The sequence below is a fragment of the Arvicola amphibius genome, chromosome 7 (genome assembly GCF_903992535.2).
Source record: "Arvicola amphibius chromosome 7, mArvAmp1.2, whole genome shotgun sequence".
NCBI lineage: Eukaryota > Metazoa > Chordata > Mammalia > Rodentia > Cricetidae > Arvicola > Arvicola amphibius.
In genome coordinates this window covers 91686165-91704750 of record NC_052053.1, presented here as the reverse complement: position 1 = coordinate 91704750, position 18586 = coordinate 91686165, and the positions used below count along the sequence as shown (strand labels likewise).

The window sequence follows — 18586 nt, the reverse complement described above, 5'->3', positions numbered from 1 at the left end:
CCCAGACTGGCCTCAAATTCACTATATAAGCAAGGACACCCTTCAATGTGCAATCCTCCTGCCTTCACTTCCTAAGTGTTGGAGTGGCAAGCAGGTGCCACCTCATCAAATTTTGGGGGTGCTTATGACTGAGCACACAGTTCTGTGCATCCCAAGCAAGCACTCCACCAGCTGGGCTACACCTTCATCAGTAATATTTTTACAGCTTTATAGATTTAAAAGGTTTAAATGGGAATAGCTTTAAATAGTCATCCTAGAATAGTCAAATATAACTAAAACAAGCACAAATTAATCATAATTCAACTAAGATTGCTCAGCCAACATTTATTTCTCTACTCAAAAAAGTAGAAGAATCAAGCTGTATCATTTTCTAGCTTTATGTTATCATGGGAAAAGGTTTCCTGTTTGATCATCTGATTATGACATAATTACTTGGATTTAGCCTTTAGGAGAGAAATAATTTGTGTTAAAAGGGCCTTATGGGGGAGGCGGTGCACTAGGCTGCTTTAAAAGCTAGATAACCCACGTATATCGATGCATATGGACCTCTTATTTTATGCTATACTCAAGACATTAGTATAATTCTCAAACACATTGTGTGGGTCTCTATCAATCCTCATCCTCTTGGGGTGGAGAAGCCGCGGGAACCTCTGACAGCTCTTCTTTGGTTGGGGTGATGCCAAATGATTGAGCATATACTAGAGTCAGGTGGTTCTGGAGAGTAGGCGTTGCTGAGAGATGCTGGCTAAAAGGCGTATCTTTGAGCTGCACAATAGTCAGATCAAACCAGGGGAAAGGCCTGGGGTGGAGAAAAAGATCGTGTTACTTTCTTTGAGTCTGTTTAATACAAATCACTTGGGTATGAAACACCAGATGGAAGAAAGACTCTCTGAACTTGACTATATAGTATCACTGTAGAAATTTCCAGACAGAAATCGTGAAAAAAATGAAAACAAAAATAACTGAGCTAGGGGCTGGAGAGATGGCTCAGTGGTTAAGAGCATTGCCTGCTCTTCCAAAGGTCCTGAGTTCAATTCCCAGCAACCACATGGTGGCTCACAACCATCCGTAATGAGGTCTGGTGCCCTCTTCTGGCCTTCAGGCATACATGCAGAGGGAATATTGTATACATAATAAATAAAAATAACTGAGCTATATGGACCAGCATATGCAAAGACTATGGAACAAAAACTCAAAAGATGTATATGTGGTTTATATATGTATACATGCATATGTATATCAGATAGATGATAGATAGATAGATAGATGATTGATAGATAGATAGATAGATAGATAGATAGATAGATAGATAGATAATAGATAGATAGACAGACAGGCAGGCAGACACACAACAGACAGACAGATAATACTAGAAGGGGAAGAGAGAAAGGAGCAGAATACTTGAAATAATAATGACTGGAATTTTTCCCCAATTAATATGATATAGCAAGCCATCGATCCCGGCAAGTGAAGACCACCAAGCAGAATAAATGCCAACAATAAAATGGCAACAAAAACTACACCCCCTGGGGCTGGAGAGATGGCTCAGAGGTTAAGAGCACTGACTGTTCTTCCAGATGGTCCTGAGTTCAATTCCCAGCAACCACATGGTGGCTCACAACCATCTGTAATGAGATCTGGTGCCCTCTTCTGGCCTGCAGGGATACATGCAGGCAGATGCTGTATACATACATAATTAATAAATAAATCTTAAAAAAAAACTACACCCCGATATATTCTCGAATCATAGGAAATTACAAGATAAAACCAAAAGCCTACGAGAAGCCAGAGGAAAACTACTTTACTATAGAAGGGTCTCAGAGAGATAAGAAACTGACTTCTCAGAAGCCATGCAAAGGGGAAGACAATGGAGTGAAATATAGTGGGATATGATTAGGTATGTAAGCAAAGTATGCTACCAACCCATGAAAGGACATAGAAGAAACTTCAAAGTATATTGCTAGGTACAAGAAAAGCCTACATGTTACATATATGATTCAGGTACGTGACCCTGTAGAACAGGAAAGACTATGGCTCCAGGAAAAATAACAGTGATAGCCACATGTGAGAGGCAGAGAGATGAGGAGGAAGAGCAGAGATGCAGTCACTTAGAGGAACAAAAATTTCAGTAGTCAGCCCGGTGGTGGCGCACACCTTTACACCCAGCACTCAGGAGGTAGAGACAGGCAGATCTCTGTGAGTTCGAGGCCAGCCTGGTCTACAGAGCTAGTTCCAGGACAGTCAGGTTACACAGAGAAAGCCTGTCTTGAAAAACCAGGGGGAAAAAAAGAGAGAAGATGATTAAAAAGCCAGCTTAAGGGGCTGAAGAGATGTTCGGTGGTGACCCTGCTAAAGGATATCATGGCTGTTCTCAAGTTTTGCTACTTATGCCTTAAGCTACCATAAACACACCTGCAGTGCACAGACATACATATGTAGGCAGAACAAACATACTAGTGAAAATAAACTTAAAAATTTATTTTTAAGCAATTTGGAAGAAATAAACCAATTAGAGGAGAAAAACACCACGATACTTTATAGTCTCAAAAGATTAAGATTATTGTGTAAGGAAATGACAGCAGGGGGTGGCATCAAAAGGAATACCCAAAGATTTTCAGCACTTTGAAGTTCAAAATGTAGCAGACACGAAAATGTGCTACTAAAGTGTGCTACCATAAACAAGGCATCGAGAAAATCAGAAGTAGGAGGGTAGGGGAGTCAAGGGTGTTAAGAATAGGAAACACGACACTGGAAGACCCATCCAAGAGGTCCAAAAAGACAAAAGAGTAGCAGAGAAAAGGGGGAAGGTAGGAACTTACAAAGGCATAATCAGAGAAATCTGGAGAAGCCCAGCTGAGCACATTGCTTCCCCAGGGCGGGGCGATATGGTCATTTGCATCACAATAACTCATAAGACTGTTGTATATTTACAGACCTGTTGGGGGACCACGTTTCAACAAGTACACCACTTGTTGGGTAGGGGCATGAGGATTAGAAAAATGTTAAGTAGGAAGAACTGAGATAAAGAATCCCTAAAACACAGGATAGCGGCAGGAGGGCAACTCAGCGAATACTGAATGCTGAGCTCACCTGTGTTTATCTTCCATGCACTTTTATACCCCAATACAGAAAGGGGAAGAAGACAAAGGCTGCTTTAACCTGATACAAAGGACAGCTAGAACAGTTTATTGCATCAATGCTTTGAGACATCAAGTCATTAGCGTTCTGTTGTTTAGGCAATGTCGAAGGCAGCCAACTCACATTCTTGGGCCTCCACACAAACAGAATATTAACTTCTTCTGCACATGTGTTATATTTTACAATATTTAAAAAAAAATCATTTGCAGGGGTGGGTTAGGCTGGGGAAATGATTTAATCAGTTAAGTTCTTGCCTCTCAAGAATGACAATCTTGGGGCTGGAGAGATGGCTTAGTGGTTAAGAGCACTGGCTGCTCTTCCAGAGGACCCAAGTTCAATTCCCAGTACCTGCATGGCAGCTCACAGTCATCTGTAATTCTTGTTTCAGGGAACCCGACAGACATACATGCAGGCAAAACACCAATAAACATAAAGCAAATAAATTATTTAAAAATAAAGAATGACAACTTCTAGTCAGGCATGCTGACACACAACTTTAATTCCAGCCCTCAGGAGGCAGAGGCAGGTGGAACTCTGTGAGTTCAAGGCCTACCTGGTTTAAGTAGCAAGTTTCAGGACAGGCAAGGATACACAGTGAGACACTGTCTGATTAAAAAGTGTAAAATGGTCTAGCACCTGGAATTTGGCCAAAGGATCAGTAGCCCAAGAGCAGCCTGGGCTAGACGAGACCTTGTCTCCAAAGAGCAAAAATAGAACAAGATGAGTTAGAAAGGCCCCATAGCTCCCAACAGAGTGTCCAAAAGCAGAAGACGATGGAACAGAGCTTAAAAACACTACAGGAAAACGATTTCAATCTCCAGTCTGCTACTTAACCATATTCTCAGTAAAACTGTAGGTAAGAGCACAGACCTTTTCAAACACTAACAAATCTCCAAAATTACTTCCAATAGACCCTTTTCTCATGGAGTTATTACAGGATATGGGCCACTAAAATTACAAAATAAACGAAAAGTGTCAGGGAACGAAACAACAGAGAGGTGAGGGAAATCCCAGGCTGAAAGCATCGTCAGCAGGTGACCAGAATATAGGGTGGGAAAGAGAAACCGGATTCCATGATTAGGTCCGGGGTCCTGGGGTTCCAGCCTGCAGCACTTGGTAAGGCAGCAGTAGTTAGATAAGATCCCCACAGAAACTGGGGTGCTTCCACACATCGGGTTTCAGGAGATGGCGACTTCATGGTTAGCCAGGCACAGCACCAATGGAAAATTTTATGCGACCAGAGTAAAAATGGCAACGTGAAGCCAGGTGGTGGTAGTGGTGTACACCTTTAATCCTAGCATTCAGGGGGGCAGAGGCAGGCTGATCTCTGTGAGTTCAAGGCCAGCCTGGTCTACAGAGTGAGTTCCAGGGCAGTCAAGGCTACACTGAGAAACTGTGTCTCGAAAAACTTAAAAAAAAAAATTGAATTTCCAAACTGGAAAAGACTGCCCAGGAACAAGTGTGGGTGATGAAAGAAAAGAGGACCCACGGTTGATCCCCAGAACTCTCGGAGCTGAGAGGAAATCAGCAGGGGAACTATCAGAGAAGAGGCACGCCAGCCAAGAGGAACAACTGCTTGAAGAAGAATGGCGTACCCAGCTGTCTACAAAGAAAAGGAGCTCAGAGTCCAGTGAGTCAGGGGACATGGAAATCACTAGTAATGGCAGCAGCAAGCTTCCCGTATTGGATTAGCAAAGACCAGAAAGGCTGACTTTATCGTTACCATGCTATCGAGAAATAGAGGACACTCGCATATGGCACTGGTTATCGATGTTTTGCTAAGCGATAATGTACATATGTGTCCTCTAACTCAGACAGTCATCAGTATGTTTATCCAGCAGAAATACCTGTCCACGTATTCAAAGGAGTACAGGGATGTTCTAGCAGCCCACCGTGCAAAATCTGAGGTGAAGGAAGAATTATACTCTATCACAGGAAGGCCGGGCAACTCGTAACTTATACAATAATGTGTCTGAAAGGCTGCCTGTGTGGCTGCTGTTCCTAAGTGAAGCAGACAACACCAACATCAGAACTCTAGGCTGATATAGAAGGCAAAAATGGTATTCTGCCTCCATGTTTCTAACACTGGAGTAATAGATAAGCATACATATCACATACATACATACTAGCATAGATATTACAATACAATACTAATATCTGTTAGTGCCTAGAAGAAAGGACAAAGCATACTCTATTCAAGATGACTAACTATCTACAAAATGGGATTTAAGAGGCAGGGAGAGTTTTTTGTTTTTTTTTTTAAACTGGTTAAGGTTTTTTCTTTTTTTTTTGTTCTTTTGTTTTGTTTTTAGAAAAGTGTATTATTTCTACAAGCTTTAAAGGAGAACGCAGATCAGGGTCAGGAAATGTGGCAGGGCACGTTTGCAATCCTGGAATTTGAAAAGTTGAAATACTAGGATATCAGGTTCAAGGCCAGCCAGGGCTGTCTGGAGACTCTCAAACCCAAACAAAAACAAACAAACAAACAAAACCAGAGGCGAGGAGAGGAGAGGAACGCGTAAGGATAAAACAAAGAAGTAAGCTAGGCAGACTAAATGGTTTAGCGGGCAAAGATGCTTTCTACAACCATGCTGGCTGCCAAGCTTGGGGATCTGAGTTCAATCCCAGCATCCACGTGGCAAAAGGAGAAAACAAATTCCTACAGGTCTCCCTGTGGTCTCTCCAAGCCCCCCACCAAGACATTTTTTTCGAGACAGGGTTTCTCTGCATAGCCCTGGCCATCCTGGAACTCACTCTGTAGATCAGGCTGGCCTCGAACTCACACCTCTGCCTCCTGAGTGCCAGGATTAAAGGTTTGTGCCACCACCGCCCCACCCCCCAAAAAAATGTTTTCAGAAAGCATCCTCCGTTAAGACAGGATTGTGGGACAGATTCCAATGGCCAGATGTCTGACATCGTACCTTCTATGGAAGAAGCTATTGACGTAGTTTTTGTTCAAAAAATCCGTTAGCTGGAATTTGGGACAGGACTCCTTGTCTGTCTCGCAGCTTTCCAAGTGCGCAGAGAGAAAGAGCTTGTTGAGGATCTGGAGCATGTGGGCGTGGAACACGCTCCTGGCTGTGCAGATGTTGATGGCCGCGTAGAACACCCCCTCCAGCCATTTGATGTTGAGGATCACTCCCCCTTGACATGAAGAAAAGTGACAGTGAACATCACAGAAAGAAGTCGTAGGGTACCCAGGAGAGACCGACAGAAGGACAGCGAGGCCACCTTCTCTCCTAAACTGGTTAGCGGTGTGCCAGGAGATGAACGCTCTTCCTCCCCGGCTATGAGCCCCATTTGCCCTTTATAGCACATTATGAGCTGATCACACCGAAGGGGAGCAGACAGGACCGAGCAGGGCACTGCTAATGGCAGAAGGATCTCTACAACAGTCCCTGCCCACAGCAGGAACTGGGAAATACTGCAAGATGAGAGGGAAACCCATTTTTCTTGTCCCAGACATTGTGTTCTCCTGGTTTTTGTTGTCATTGCTATTGCTGTTTTTCTCCTGGGATGTGTTTTTTTTTTTTTTTTGTCTTTTGTTTTTTTGTTTTTTTTTTTTTTTTTTGAGACAGGCTCACATGTAGCTTTAGTTATCCTCAAATTTGGCTATAGCTAAAAAGCCTTGACACCCAGCTTCTTTCATCTCCACCTCTCCAAGACTGGAGTTATAGGCAGGTACCACCAAGCCCAGCTCATTCCCTTATTCATATAAGTTATTTCCCTTGGTTGTTTCCAGTTCAGACTTAAGGATCCAAAAATTAGGGTTTTCAGCTCTGCCTAAAAAAAGAAAAAAAAAAAAAGCTGCTTTTACCTATCCAGCTCTATTCATACTATGGTAGTTTGAATGTAACTGGCAGCTAAACTCAGAGGGAGTGGCACCATCAGGGGGTGTGGCCTTGTTGGAGAAACTGTGTCACTGTAGGGGCGGGCTTTGAGGTCTCCTATGCTTGAGCTATGCCCAGTGACACAGTTCACTTCCTGTTGCCTGTGGGTCAAGGTATAGAACTCTCAGCTCCTTCCCCAGCACCATGTCTGCCTGTGTGACACCATGTCACACCATGATGACAGTGTATTGAGCCTCTGAAAATATAAGCTACCTCAATTAAATGTTTTTCCTTTATAAGAGTTGCCATGGTCATGGTGTCTCTTCACAGTAATAGAAACCCTAAGACACATACCAAACTCAAATAACTAAATGTATCTACTTTGTGCTCTCCCCAACACACACACACACACACACACACACACACACACACCCCATCATAAAAGGTAATTGTCAAGAGAATGCCAGAAGTAGTTACACAGTTGAGCATTTACCAACATCACTGTAGGGGTAGGTACCCCGGATGACCTCTGGATCTTGGAGAACAGCTGTCATTTCCTTAGTCTCTCCCCAGATGTCGTCAAAACGCTCAGTAAAGTGATACTGTGCCCGCAGGATATTGCTGTGGTTCATTAGAAGTTTCAGCCTGGAAGCCACAGAGACGGGGAGTACAGCGTCAGATGGAAATGAATGGCTATCCAGTCTACTGTGCTGGCAGCTAAGCGGAACAGCAGCCCCCCTCCCCTGCACAGCAGGGCTCGGTGACATGACTTGGGCCTGGTGTCCACGAAGGGCACTGATGGATTGGATTCTCCCAACCATCCTCCTATCATGTGCCTAGCTTTCGGCTAGATGCAGGAGTACAAAAAGGACGCTTGACACATATTTTTTGTAGCTTTTCATGCTGTCTGCTGTTTTCTCATGGATGCAGAGTGGGGAGTACCTGGGAAACAATATGCCATTAACTTTTTAAACAGGGAAAATATCCCAATTCTAAGTGTTGTTTGTGTAAAAACCGGGGGTCGGGGGCAGGTAGAGATAGAAAAGCTGGCTGGGTCTTTCTGCTCACGCAGCCTCCTTTTTCCCCGAGGATGACTATAACTCCAAGAGGTAGGGCTATAGTGGCGGCGGTAGGGAACGGGCGGGCGGGCGGGAGACTTCAATGACTCTGCTGTTGGTTCTCACGCTGACGCATTACCTGGGTAGCGGGATCGCCGACACAAAGCTGTACACGATGCAGGTCTTCTCGAGTTTGTTCTGGATTTCCAAGCAGATATTAGGCAGCTGAGACGGCAGGCAGCAGAGGAACAACACTTTGGCCCAGCTCGCCACCGAGGCATTGTCATACAGGCACTGGACCCCTAGCTTCTGGAACTCAACTGGGAGGGAGAAAGGAAAGGAGAGAGCGCACAACGCAGAGATGGAGGCAAATGTGTCTCAGGAAGCAGCCTAAGCCTCGTTGCCACAGAAACCAGAAGCTGTTCCTGGATGCCTCTGTGAGTTACACAAAACAGGCCCCTCCTCTGGGCAAAGCTGGCCACTGTGGCAAAGCTTACAGCTCTTGCCTGGTTCTTTTTGTCTTGATTTTAGAACAAACGTAAGGTGTTTTTATTATTATTATTTTAATTTAAGTTAGGGAGAAAAAAATCTTTAAGAAGCATTCTGTTTCCATTTCCTGTAGAGTTAGCACTAGCCAGAGAATGAATGAATGAAGTGATTTCTGTGTATTCTTTAAGGCAGCTCTCATATGGGTCCTCTAGACCAAGGAGGATGGTTCCCATATTATAGAGGAGCCAACTGAAGCTTCAGGATGTTATGTGACTCTCTGAAAGTTGGATAGCTTCCTGACTTGAGTTAGTGGGTAAGATTAGGAGCACGAAAAAAATGTAAACAGAAACTGGGGGCGTTGGGGAAAGTTTAACAGTTTTGTAATGTATACAAGTACATAAATAAAGGATAGTTTCCAGTATTGAAAATGATAAAAAAAAATTAAGGGGTGGAGAGATGGCTCAGGGCTTAAGAGCACTGGCTGCTCTTCTAGAGGTCCTGAGTTCAACTCCCAGTAACCACATGGGAATTGAACAAATCCACAACCGTGTATAATAGGATCTGATGCCCTCTTCTGGCATGCAGATGTACATGCAGTGCACACAGACATAAAATACAAGTAAATAAAAATTTTAAAAAGGAAAATGGCATAATGAAATGTGTTCTTATGCAGCGTTGGTAAAAATTCACATGTGATCTTTCCTTAGGTTAAATTGGAAAGCAAAGGCATTAGATGCTTAACAAAACAAAGCATCAGATGTTTCTTTAACAAGTCAGCTATTGTGCTTCTAGGCATTTGCTAGAAAAACATGAAAGTAAAAGTCCACACTTGTATCCAAGCATTAATAGAGGCTGTATTTGCAGTGACCAAAAATTAGGGGGAAATTCCATTAACAAATAAATAGAAAAAGAAAAACTGTAGCCAGGTGGAAGTGGTACGTGCCTTTAATCCCAGCACTCGGGAGGCAGAGGCGGGTGGCTCTCGGTGAGTTCAAGGCCAGCCTGGTTACAAAGTGAGTTCCAGGACCGGCTCCAAAACTACACAGAGAAACCCTGTTGGGGGGGGGGGGGGGAAACAAAAGAAAGAAAGAAAAGAAAAACTTTAATACTCATGCCATGCAATACTACTTAGAAAGGAGAAGGAGATGCCAAGCATGGTGGCAGACACCTTTAATCTCAGGCAGCACTCGGGAGGCAGAGGCAAGCAGATCTCTGTGAGTTCGAGGCCAGCCTGGTTGTCAAAGTGAGATCCAAGATAGCCAACAGAGAAACCCTGTCTCAACAAAGATAGAAAAAGAAAGAAAAAAATTTCTACACTATGCGTACTATTTTGTGCTGTCAATGTGCATTTCATTGCCACGTACATTACATGTGATACCACACAGAGTTCTGAGGTGTACATTCTGAGCAGTTTTGGTAAGAGCACACAACTCTGTAGCTCATTTCTCCCTCTAAACCAGTGGTTCTCACTCTTCCTAATTCTACAGTTCCTCATGTTGTGGTGTGTCATGATATTTCATTTGTATTTTTTATACATTTTTTATTGATATTTATTGAGCTCTACATTTTTCTCTGCTCCCCTCCCTGCCTCTCCCCTCCCCCTTATTTCATTTGTATTTTAATAAATAAAGCTTGCCTGAAGATCAGAATGCAAAATAGCCACACTAACTAGCCATACAGGCCGGGCAGTAGTGGTGCATGCCTTTAATCCCAGCACTAGAGAGGACTATAAGGAGGGATGAGACAAGAACTCGCTCTTTTTCAGTTTGATGATTCCATAAAGTTAAGAGCTCTTTAGTGGTTTGGTTGCTTTGTTTTTCTGATCTTCAGGCTGAACCCCAATAAATCTGTCTCTGGGTTTTTATTACTTGTGCTACAGTGGTGATCCCCAACCATAAAATTATTTTCATTGCTACTCCATATCTATAATTTTGTTACTGTTATAAATCATAATGTAAATATCCATATTTTCTAGTGATCTTAGGTGACCGCTGTGAAAGGGCCATTTGACCCCCTAAGGGGTCACCATAGGTTGAGAACAGTTGCTCTAGACAGAAAGCATTTCCTTCTCCCTGGGAATTATTACAGGTCCTTTTTCAGTCCATTTCCTCAGAAACAGAGTTCTTATTTCTATCACGCTAATCCATAACTGGAATCATTATATTTTTATACCCAGATGTCATTTTTTGAATATAAGGACAAATAGAAATATTCGTTGACTTTTTTTCAGACTCTAATATTCCAGTTAGATTTGAATACTGTATGCAAAATCCCCCCATATCTCATACCCAGAAAGATAATTCGCACCAAGGGCACAGGGAGGAGAAACAGATATAAATGAGTGGAGAAAAGTTATCTTGACAAGTTTAAAATTTAGGGCCAGCAAGCAGAGAACCCTTGCTTTAAAGGGACCTCTCCAAACAGCTTTGTTAACGCTAGCTACTAGCCCCACCCCTACTGTCTACACTCAGTGTTCCTCACCCAGGGACTCGGGCCTCCGAGTGGAGATGTGCAGGCTCTCAGCAGGGATGGGGACAAGTCTCAGCAGGACGGTAGCCAGCTGCTTCCCGAGGTGGCCACATCCGATGATGCCCACTTTTAACGAATCATCCTCCTCGAAGGCAGCATCAAAGGATACAGCCCGAGGCTGTATTGTGTGCCGGCCCTGGTGTAATAGTTCTCTAGAAAATGAACAAACACACACAAACGCATGTGCATGCTATAGTTTTCCCCAGGAGTCTCTAAGGTTTGTTTATTTCTTCTTTCTTGACAAAGTAGTACTTCAGAAACAAGACATTTCAATTGAAGGCCATTTCTACAGTCCTAGTAGGGAGTAAAACCTTCATCCTGAAAAAGCACATCACTTTTCCAAGGGCCCAAAACTGGAAACATTTACCAATGAAAGTATTTTTTTTTTGTTGTTTTTATATCTTGAATTTTCCTGGACCTTTAAACACGAAGTTTGTATCTCTCATATTTTATTAGTTTTGAACATCACGATGACTGTTATACATTATATGGTGATGCAAAGCACACATGGACCAATTCTTTTAGCATTATGGTCTACTTGCTGGGCACACAGCTGTCGGTTAGAATGTATCATCACCATCTTAAGTACACAGTATGTTTGCATCTAGGCACGTTGCTATGCAACTGATATCTAGACCCTTTGCATCCCTGCAAAACAGAAACTTTATATTCCTGAATGGCTTGCTTCCAATCCCCACATCTGGAAATTACCATTTTACTTGCAGTTTGTTTTCCCATCAGAAAAACTTTAAAACTTAAAAACCTTTAAGGGTAGAAAAAAAAAGTTAAAAAAAAAAAAAACCTTTAAGGACACCATGTAGGCAGAATCGTGCAGCATTAACATTTTGAACTTGGGAACATATCCTCAAGCTTCATGTAATTCCTAGCTTATAAAATTTCCTTCTTGAGGTCAAATAGTAATATTTCATCATATGTATATAATGTGATTTGTTTCTTGTTTTGTTTTGGAAAGACTCTCATGTAGCCCAGGCTGTACTTAAATTCCTGATTTCCCTGCCTCTGCTTGCTGAGTGTTGAGATTACAGGTGTGAGCCACCACTCTCCACATATATAACACAGCTCTCTTATTGGCCATTATATATCCATCTTGTTACTGTTATACCTAACAAAAGTATCTTAAGGGGGGGCTGGAGAGATGGCTCAGCGGTTAAGAGCATTGCCTGCTCTTCCAAAGGTCCTGAGTTCAATTCCCAGCAACCACATGGTGGCTCACAACCATCTTTAATGAGGTCTGGTGCCCTCTTCTGACCTGCAGGCATACATGCAAAACAGAATATTGTGTACATAATAAATAAATAAATTTAAAAAAAAGTATCTTAAGGGTTGCCTTAGCTCCTTTTTCTATTGCGTGGTAAAATGTCATGACCAAGGCAATAACTTGGGGCTCCTGGTTCCAGAGAGTTAGAATCCATGTCCATCATGGCGAGGAGCATTAACTGTCACCCCCATTCATCAACGGACATTAAAATTGCTTGCACGTCTTGGGTACCTTAAATGAGGCTGCAGTGAACACGGGCATACAAATATCTCTGGGAATTCTTAGGGTGTATATACCCAGAAATGGGGTTGCTTGATCTTACGCAATCCTGATTAATTTTCGTAGTAACTATACTTCTTTCACTCCTGCCAACATTAAACAAATGTTCCAATTTCTCTACATCCACTCTTCTGGGCTCCTCCTTTCTTAAAATAGTTTTGAGTTAAGTTCTTTCACCAGTGCAGAGCAGAACCTTCACTGAGATGTTCTCTTAAGGGGGCTGAGCAGAAAAAACAAACAACAACACCAAAAACAAAAACCAGAGGAAACAGTTACATCTGCTAGGAAACTTCCTTGGCGGTCGAGCAGAAACTTGTTCATTTCTGGTGCTCCAATAGCGGCTGTTCTAACAGGTATAAAGGAACATCTTATTGCAGTTGCGATTTGCATTTTCCTGAAGAGTGTCAATGTTGAACAACCTTTTGTGTAACTGTTGGTTATTTCTATACATTCTTTGAAGAAGTCTTAGGTTAAAAATCAGGTTGTTGAATTCATTGCTGAGTTGCAGGAGGTCTTTATAAATGTAGGGTAAAATGTAGCCAAAGAAACCCACCCTGGCCTTGAAACCAGACTAGTGAAAGAAACACTTTAGCCCTAAACCCAGAATCAAAGAAACACACCCTGACCCTGACTCTGAAACCAGAGTCATAGAAACACACTCTCACCCTGGAACCAGAGCCAGTGAAAGAAATACGCCCTGGTCCTAAAACTAGAGCCAAAAAACTAAAAAGTGAAAGAAAGCTTGGCCCTGAAACCAGTGCCAACTCTGCCCCTGACCAACTGAACACAAAACCAACCAATCCTTGAGCAAAAAATATTCTCCCTTGCCGGGGTGATGGTATCACATACCTTTAATCCTAGCACTTGAGAGAGAGGCAGAGGCAGGTAAATCTCTGTGAGTTCAAGGCCAGGCTCCAAAGCTACACAAAGAAACCCTGTCTCAAGAGAGAGAGAGAGAGAGAGAGAGAGAGAGAGAGAGAGAGAGAGAGAGAGAGAGAGAGAGAGAGAGAGAGAGAGAGAGAAAGAGAGAGAGAGAGAGAGAAGAAAATATTCTCCCTGGGAAAACTACTCTGCCCCTAAGAAGCCATATATAAGACCCCTCTGTCTGTTCAGTTGTGAGCTGTCCTATACCACCCTAGCCTTCTTTTTTAAAATAGTTTTGAGTTAAGTTCTTTCACCAGTGCAGAGCAGAACCTTTACTGAGATGTTCTCTTAAGGGGGCTGAGCAGAACAAACAAACAAACAAACAAAAAACCCAGAAGAAACAGTTACATCTGCTAGGAAACTTCCTTGGGGGTCGAGCAGAAAAGAGTAGCTTTTTGCTGGAGCTGAAGGAGATGGCTACATTTCTTCAGGGATTTTCCCCTTTAGCAGAGTGACCTGGCGCTGAGCAGAGCAGAAGAAATGGTTAGCTCTGCTACCACGTTCCCTTAGGGGAACAGAGGAGAGCTCAGCTCTCATAGAGGAGCAGAGTTACTACATCCTGCAGAGAGACAGATACCCACTGTACCCCAACTTCAGGTATAGTCTGACCTCCCGATGAGTCAAGATACCTTTCCCTCCAGAACTGTAACACTCACAATCTGGTGAATTCATTCATTTCAGTTACTGTTTTCAAGAACCTGGTTGGTTTAATAGTTTTACTTGTTCAGGTATAATGTTTCCCTGATCTCGTCCAGTTGTTCCTGTCACCCACTATTAGGTCAGTCTCAGAAGATAGAACTGCCTCTACCTCAAGTAACAGACAAGGGGTGACTGGTCATTAGTGCCGTGGAAGGCGAGCTGGTGGTGTGGGGGAGTAAATGTGTGAATAAATGGAATAATTCGGCCACCCTCTGCCTAGCAATCACCACCAGCCCAAACTTTACTATGTTAAGCACAAAACATCCTTGAATGGATTTTGCCATTCATTTCAGATGAGAAGTGATTGAATGTGGACTGGACTTGGTAGAAAAACAATCTTCCTGCCAAATTTAACCTCCAGTCTAAAAAGTGCAAGTCCCTTGGGCACCCAGCAGCGATGCTTGTCTTTATCAGTTAGCTTACCTCAAAGTACAGAACAGTTTGCAAAAGAAGACTGCGTGAGCGCAGCCCTTGATCATCAGTCCCCGATACCGTCCCTGCAAGTACAGCCAGTAGCGTTCATCCTCTGGAATCCCGTACTCAAACTTCAGGGACTCAAGGTTGTCTAGCATATTCATTTCCAAACCACCATCTCCTGCAGGGACAGAAACCAAACAACATGACTCCCCACCCTGGAGAACGGGGGGGGGGGGGGGGGGGGGAGGTGGTTCAAGTGCAAGGGCGTAAGTCACATTGATGTGGGACTAGGTCACGTGTCCTCATGGCGGTGGGCTTCAGCGCTCTCTCTTTCCAGAGGCGTCCTAATACCTACGGGTCATGAACCCTGGATTCATGGAACCTGAAAGGGAATTCACAGGAAGATTTATCCATACTGGCTACGGGTGCATTTTTCAGCAGGAGTTAGGATAAAGGTAGGTTTCGGGGGTTCTCATTGCTTGGCGCTTTCCTCTTCCGTTCTGTGAGCTTTAGAAATATTGCTGATCACAGAGAACTTTGTTTCCAAGAAAATCTCCACTTTGAGTAAACTCTGTGTTCTCTGTAGGGCAAAAAAGAACCCAAACTGGGTATTACTGATCCCTTAGCTACAGCGTGGGCACTGCAATCTTAGAAAATAAACCTAGACATATACAAACCAATCTACATAATCTCTTACCAACGGAGATACGCCCTACTCCTCAGGACGTCTGGTCTGGGCAGCTGAAAACTACATATGTAAGGCGAGCCACCCAAGAGAATTGTTATTATAACTCCATAGCAACCAGTTCGTTCTATTCTCTGGTCTTAGGAGCAAAACATGGCTACAAACTTTCCTGGCCTGAATGTGAGGAAGACACAGTTCATTCGCTACTTGGAGGAATGCTATCCCAAGCCAGGGTGGAACTTACTTTTCCCCCACAGAAGATCCTCAATTTCTATTTGTTTTCCTTTTTCTTTTCTTAAATTTTATTTATTATGTATACAGTGTTCTGACTGTATTCCTGCAGGCCAGAAGAGGGCACCAGATCTCATTACATATGGTTGTAGTTGCTGGGAATTGAACTCAGGACCTCTGGAAGAGCAGCCAGTGAGCCATCTGACTAGCCTTCTTTTTTCCTTCCAGATTGGAGTATATCTACATTTTTAGCACTGCTTTAAAAAAATAAATGACAGGGCCTGTGAGATGCTAAGCAGGTAAAGGTGCTTACCATGCAAGCCTGGTGACCTGGGGTCAGTTTCCAATACCCACCTAAAGGTGAAAAGAGAATCCTCTCTAAGTGTTTCTCTCTCTCTCTCTCTCTCTCTCTCTCTCTCTCTCTCTCTCTCTCTCTCTCTCTCTCTCTGACACACACACACACCACATACACACAAAACAAACAAAAACAGCAAAAAGCAGATATTTAATGATTTCCCCCTAGTACCTGGGAACTGTGCATGCTGGGTAACAACACCCTCAGTCCCTTTCTGAGACGACGACTCATTGAGTATGACTCTCGTGACTCAGTCTCCATGCAGGTGAGACTGCAGGAATGTGTCATACAGAACACTCTGTAAAGGAAATGTGAGGCGCTGGGGCTGAACCGACAGAACCTTGCGTCTGCTGGGCGAGCGCTCTGTCACGCGGCTATTCTACCCCTTGGCACTACCCAGTCTTTTTATGTTCAGTAATCAATCTTGTAGCCATCAAGGCTAAAATCAGAGATTAAACAACCCAGTCTCTAAATCTCATTAGATTAAAAAAAAAAAAAAAAAATAGGTGACTTTCACGTAACAAAGTTATTCATTCTAAAATGAACAATTCTTCATTAAGTCAGAATGTTGTGTGACTACCTCTGTTTCAAAAACATTTTTATATGCTGCAAAAGAAATTATATCTGCATTAAGCAATTACTCCTAATTCCTTCCCACTTCCAACCTCTTGGATTCACCAATGTTTCCTACATATAAATTTATATATTTCAGACAATTCATAAAAATGTAATTGTAGGGCTGGAGAGATGGCTCAGTGGTTAAGAGCACTGGCTGCTCTTCCAGAGGCCCTGAGTTCAATTCCCAGCAACCACATGGTGGCTCACAACCATCTGTAATGAGATCTGGCACCCTCCTCTGGCCTGTGGGCATACACGGAGGCAGAATGTTATATACATAATATATATAATTGTATCATTAGTTGCCATCTATTGGCTTCTCCTATCCCCTCTTACAGGAATGTGACATAGTAATGTCACATCCTACTCTTGCAAGCATTGTTTCCTGTTCCAAAGGAAAGAGGAACTCAAAACCTGCCAGTCCTGCAGGACCAATGCAGCACCCTGCAGACATGAATTCTAGGCGTTCTTTCTTACATCCTCAAAAACGGGGACTCTGTGTTGTAGCTGTGATGTGAACTTGGCTGGACTGAAATGTGTCTTAGAGCCTCTTTCTTTCCTGTTTCTGGGATGTCTTTGTGGAGAGTCTAGAATGTAGGGATGAAATGGCAACCAGTTCCCGTTTCAGCTGGCAGGGCCGCATCATTCCTCCTCTGGCTGGCTGGCTGTAACTGCTCGGCCTGCTCCTGGATCCTCTTTCAGTGCTCACTCCTGGGCCAGGGCATCTTCGACTTTGGGACAAAAAACCAGCTGCTCCTGCAGGATATTACTCTACTAAGGTTGGAGCATGTGTCCCACTCTGGAACTGCCCTGGCAAGTTTTAAATCAACTTGACACAAGCTGGAGTTATCGGATAGAAGAGACCCTCAATTGAGAAAATGCCTCCATAAGATCAGGTGGCAGGCAAGCCTGTACGGCATTTTCTTAATTAGAGATTAGTGAGGGAGGGCCCAGTCCATTATGAGTGGTGCCATCCCTGGGCTGGGGGTCCTGGGTTCTATAAAAAGGTAGACCGAGCAAGCCATGGGGGAGCAAGCCAGAAGGCAACACCCCTCCACGGCCTCTGCATCAGCTCCTGCCCTGTCTGAGTTTCTGTCCTCACTTCCTTGATGAATGGTGATAAGGAAGTGTAAGCCTTCCCAAGTTACCCTGGTCCCGATTTCATCACCGCTGGAACCCTGACTCAGACAGGGACTCTTGTTCTAGCTCAGCCCTACTGTCCCCCACTTTACAGCCATCTTCCCTCCCTCACTGCTTTCCCTATAAAACTCAGACTCCATCACCAGACACAAAAGCAACCACTTGATACAGACTGGTAGTCAAATTTAGTCTTGACTTGAACCAAACCCCTAGAACGAACGAAGTATGTGGCGAAGTATGTGGCGAGGTTGGACAGATATAACCTATCTGCACCTCTCGTGGCTTTGCTTCTCTACTGAAGTCTGATACAATTAAACTCATTTCTTCAAGAGTAGAAACGATACTCAGGAAAGTAACCAAGTATGAGGCTCCCTAGAGCTGTAGATGATTGCTAAACGCAGAAGGTGGGAACTGATCCTTTTAAAAAGGATTTTTTATTTAATACTTGAATGCACGCATGTGTGTGCACTCGCAAGCATGTGAAGGTCAGAAGACAACTTGTGACAGGTGTCAGTTCTCACCTTCTACCATGTGGGACCTAAAGATTAAATTCAGCTCCCCGGACTTGGTGGGAAGCACTCTTAACCACTGAGCCATCTCTCCAGCCCTACAGTAGGGTATAACACAGCTGTTACGAATGTTTTAAGCAAGATAATCCTTTGCTATGGGGGTCTTTTCTGCACATAACAGCATATCTACCAATATACCTAAGTATGGCAATAAAAAGCACCTTCATGATGTAGGGGTGTTTCTACCTATCTGTTGTTTCATTGGTTAATTAATAAAGAAACTGCTTGGCCCGATAGGTCAGAACATAGGTGGAGTAGACAGAAGAGAATGCTAGGAAGAAGGGAAGTGAGTCAGTCGCCATGAAGCCAGCCACCAGGTCAGACATGCTAAATCTTTCCCGGTAAG

At 43.5% G+C, this 18586-nt stretch overlaps 1 protein-coding gene across 1 annotated transcript; it reads right to left on the bottom strand.

The window, feature by feature from the left end:
• Positions 1-14805, bottom strand: Noxred1 (NADP dependent oxidoreductase domain containing 1). Its single transcript, XM_038337120.1, has 6 exons — positions 14649-14805; positions 10997-11196; positions 8166-8346; positions 7462-7613; positions 6060-6282; positions 1-799 (listed from the first exon to the last, which is right to left on the bottom strand). Exons 1-6 carry the CDS (start codon positions 14801-14803, stop codon positions 610-612), a joined length of 1101 nt encoding a protein of 366 aa, XP_038193048.1. The 5' UTR covers positions 14804-14805; the 3' UTR covers positions 1-609.
• Between the last annotated feature and the right edge of the window lie 3781 nt (positions 14806-18586).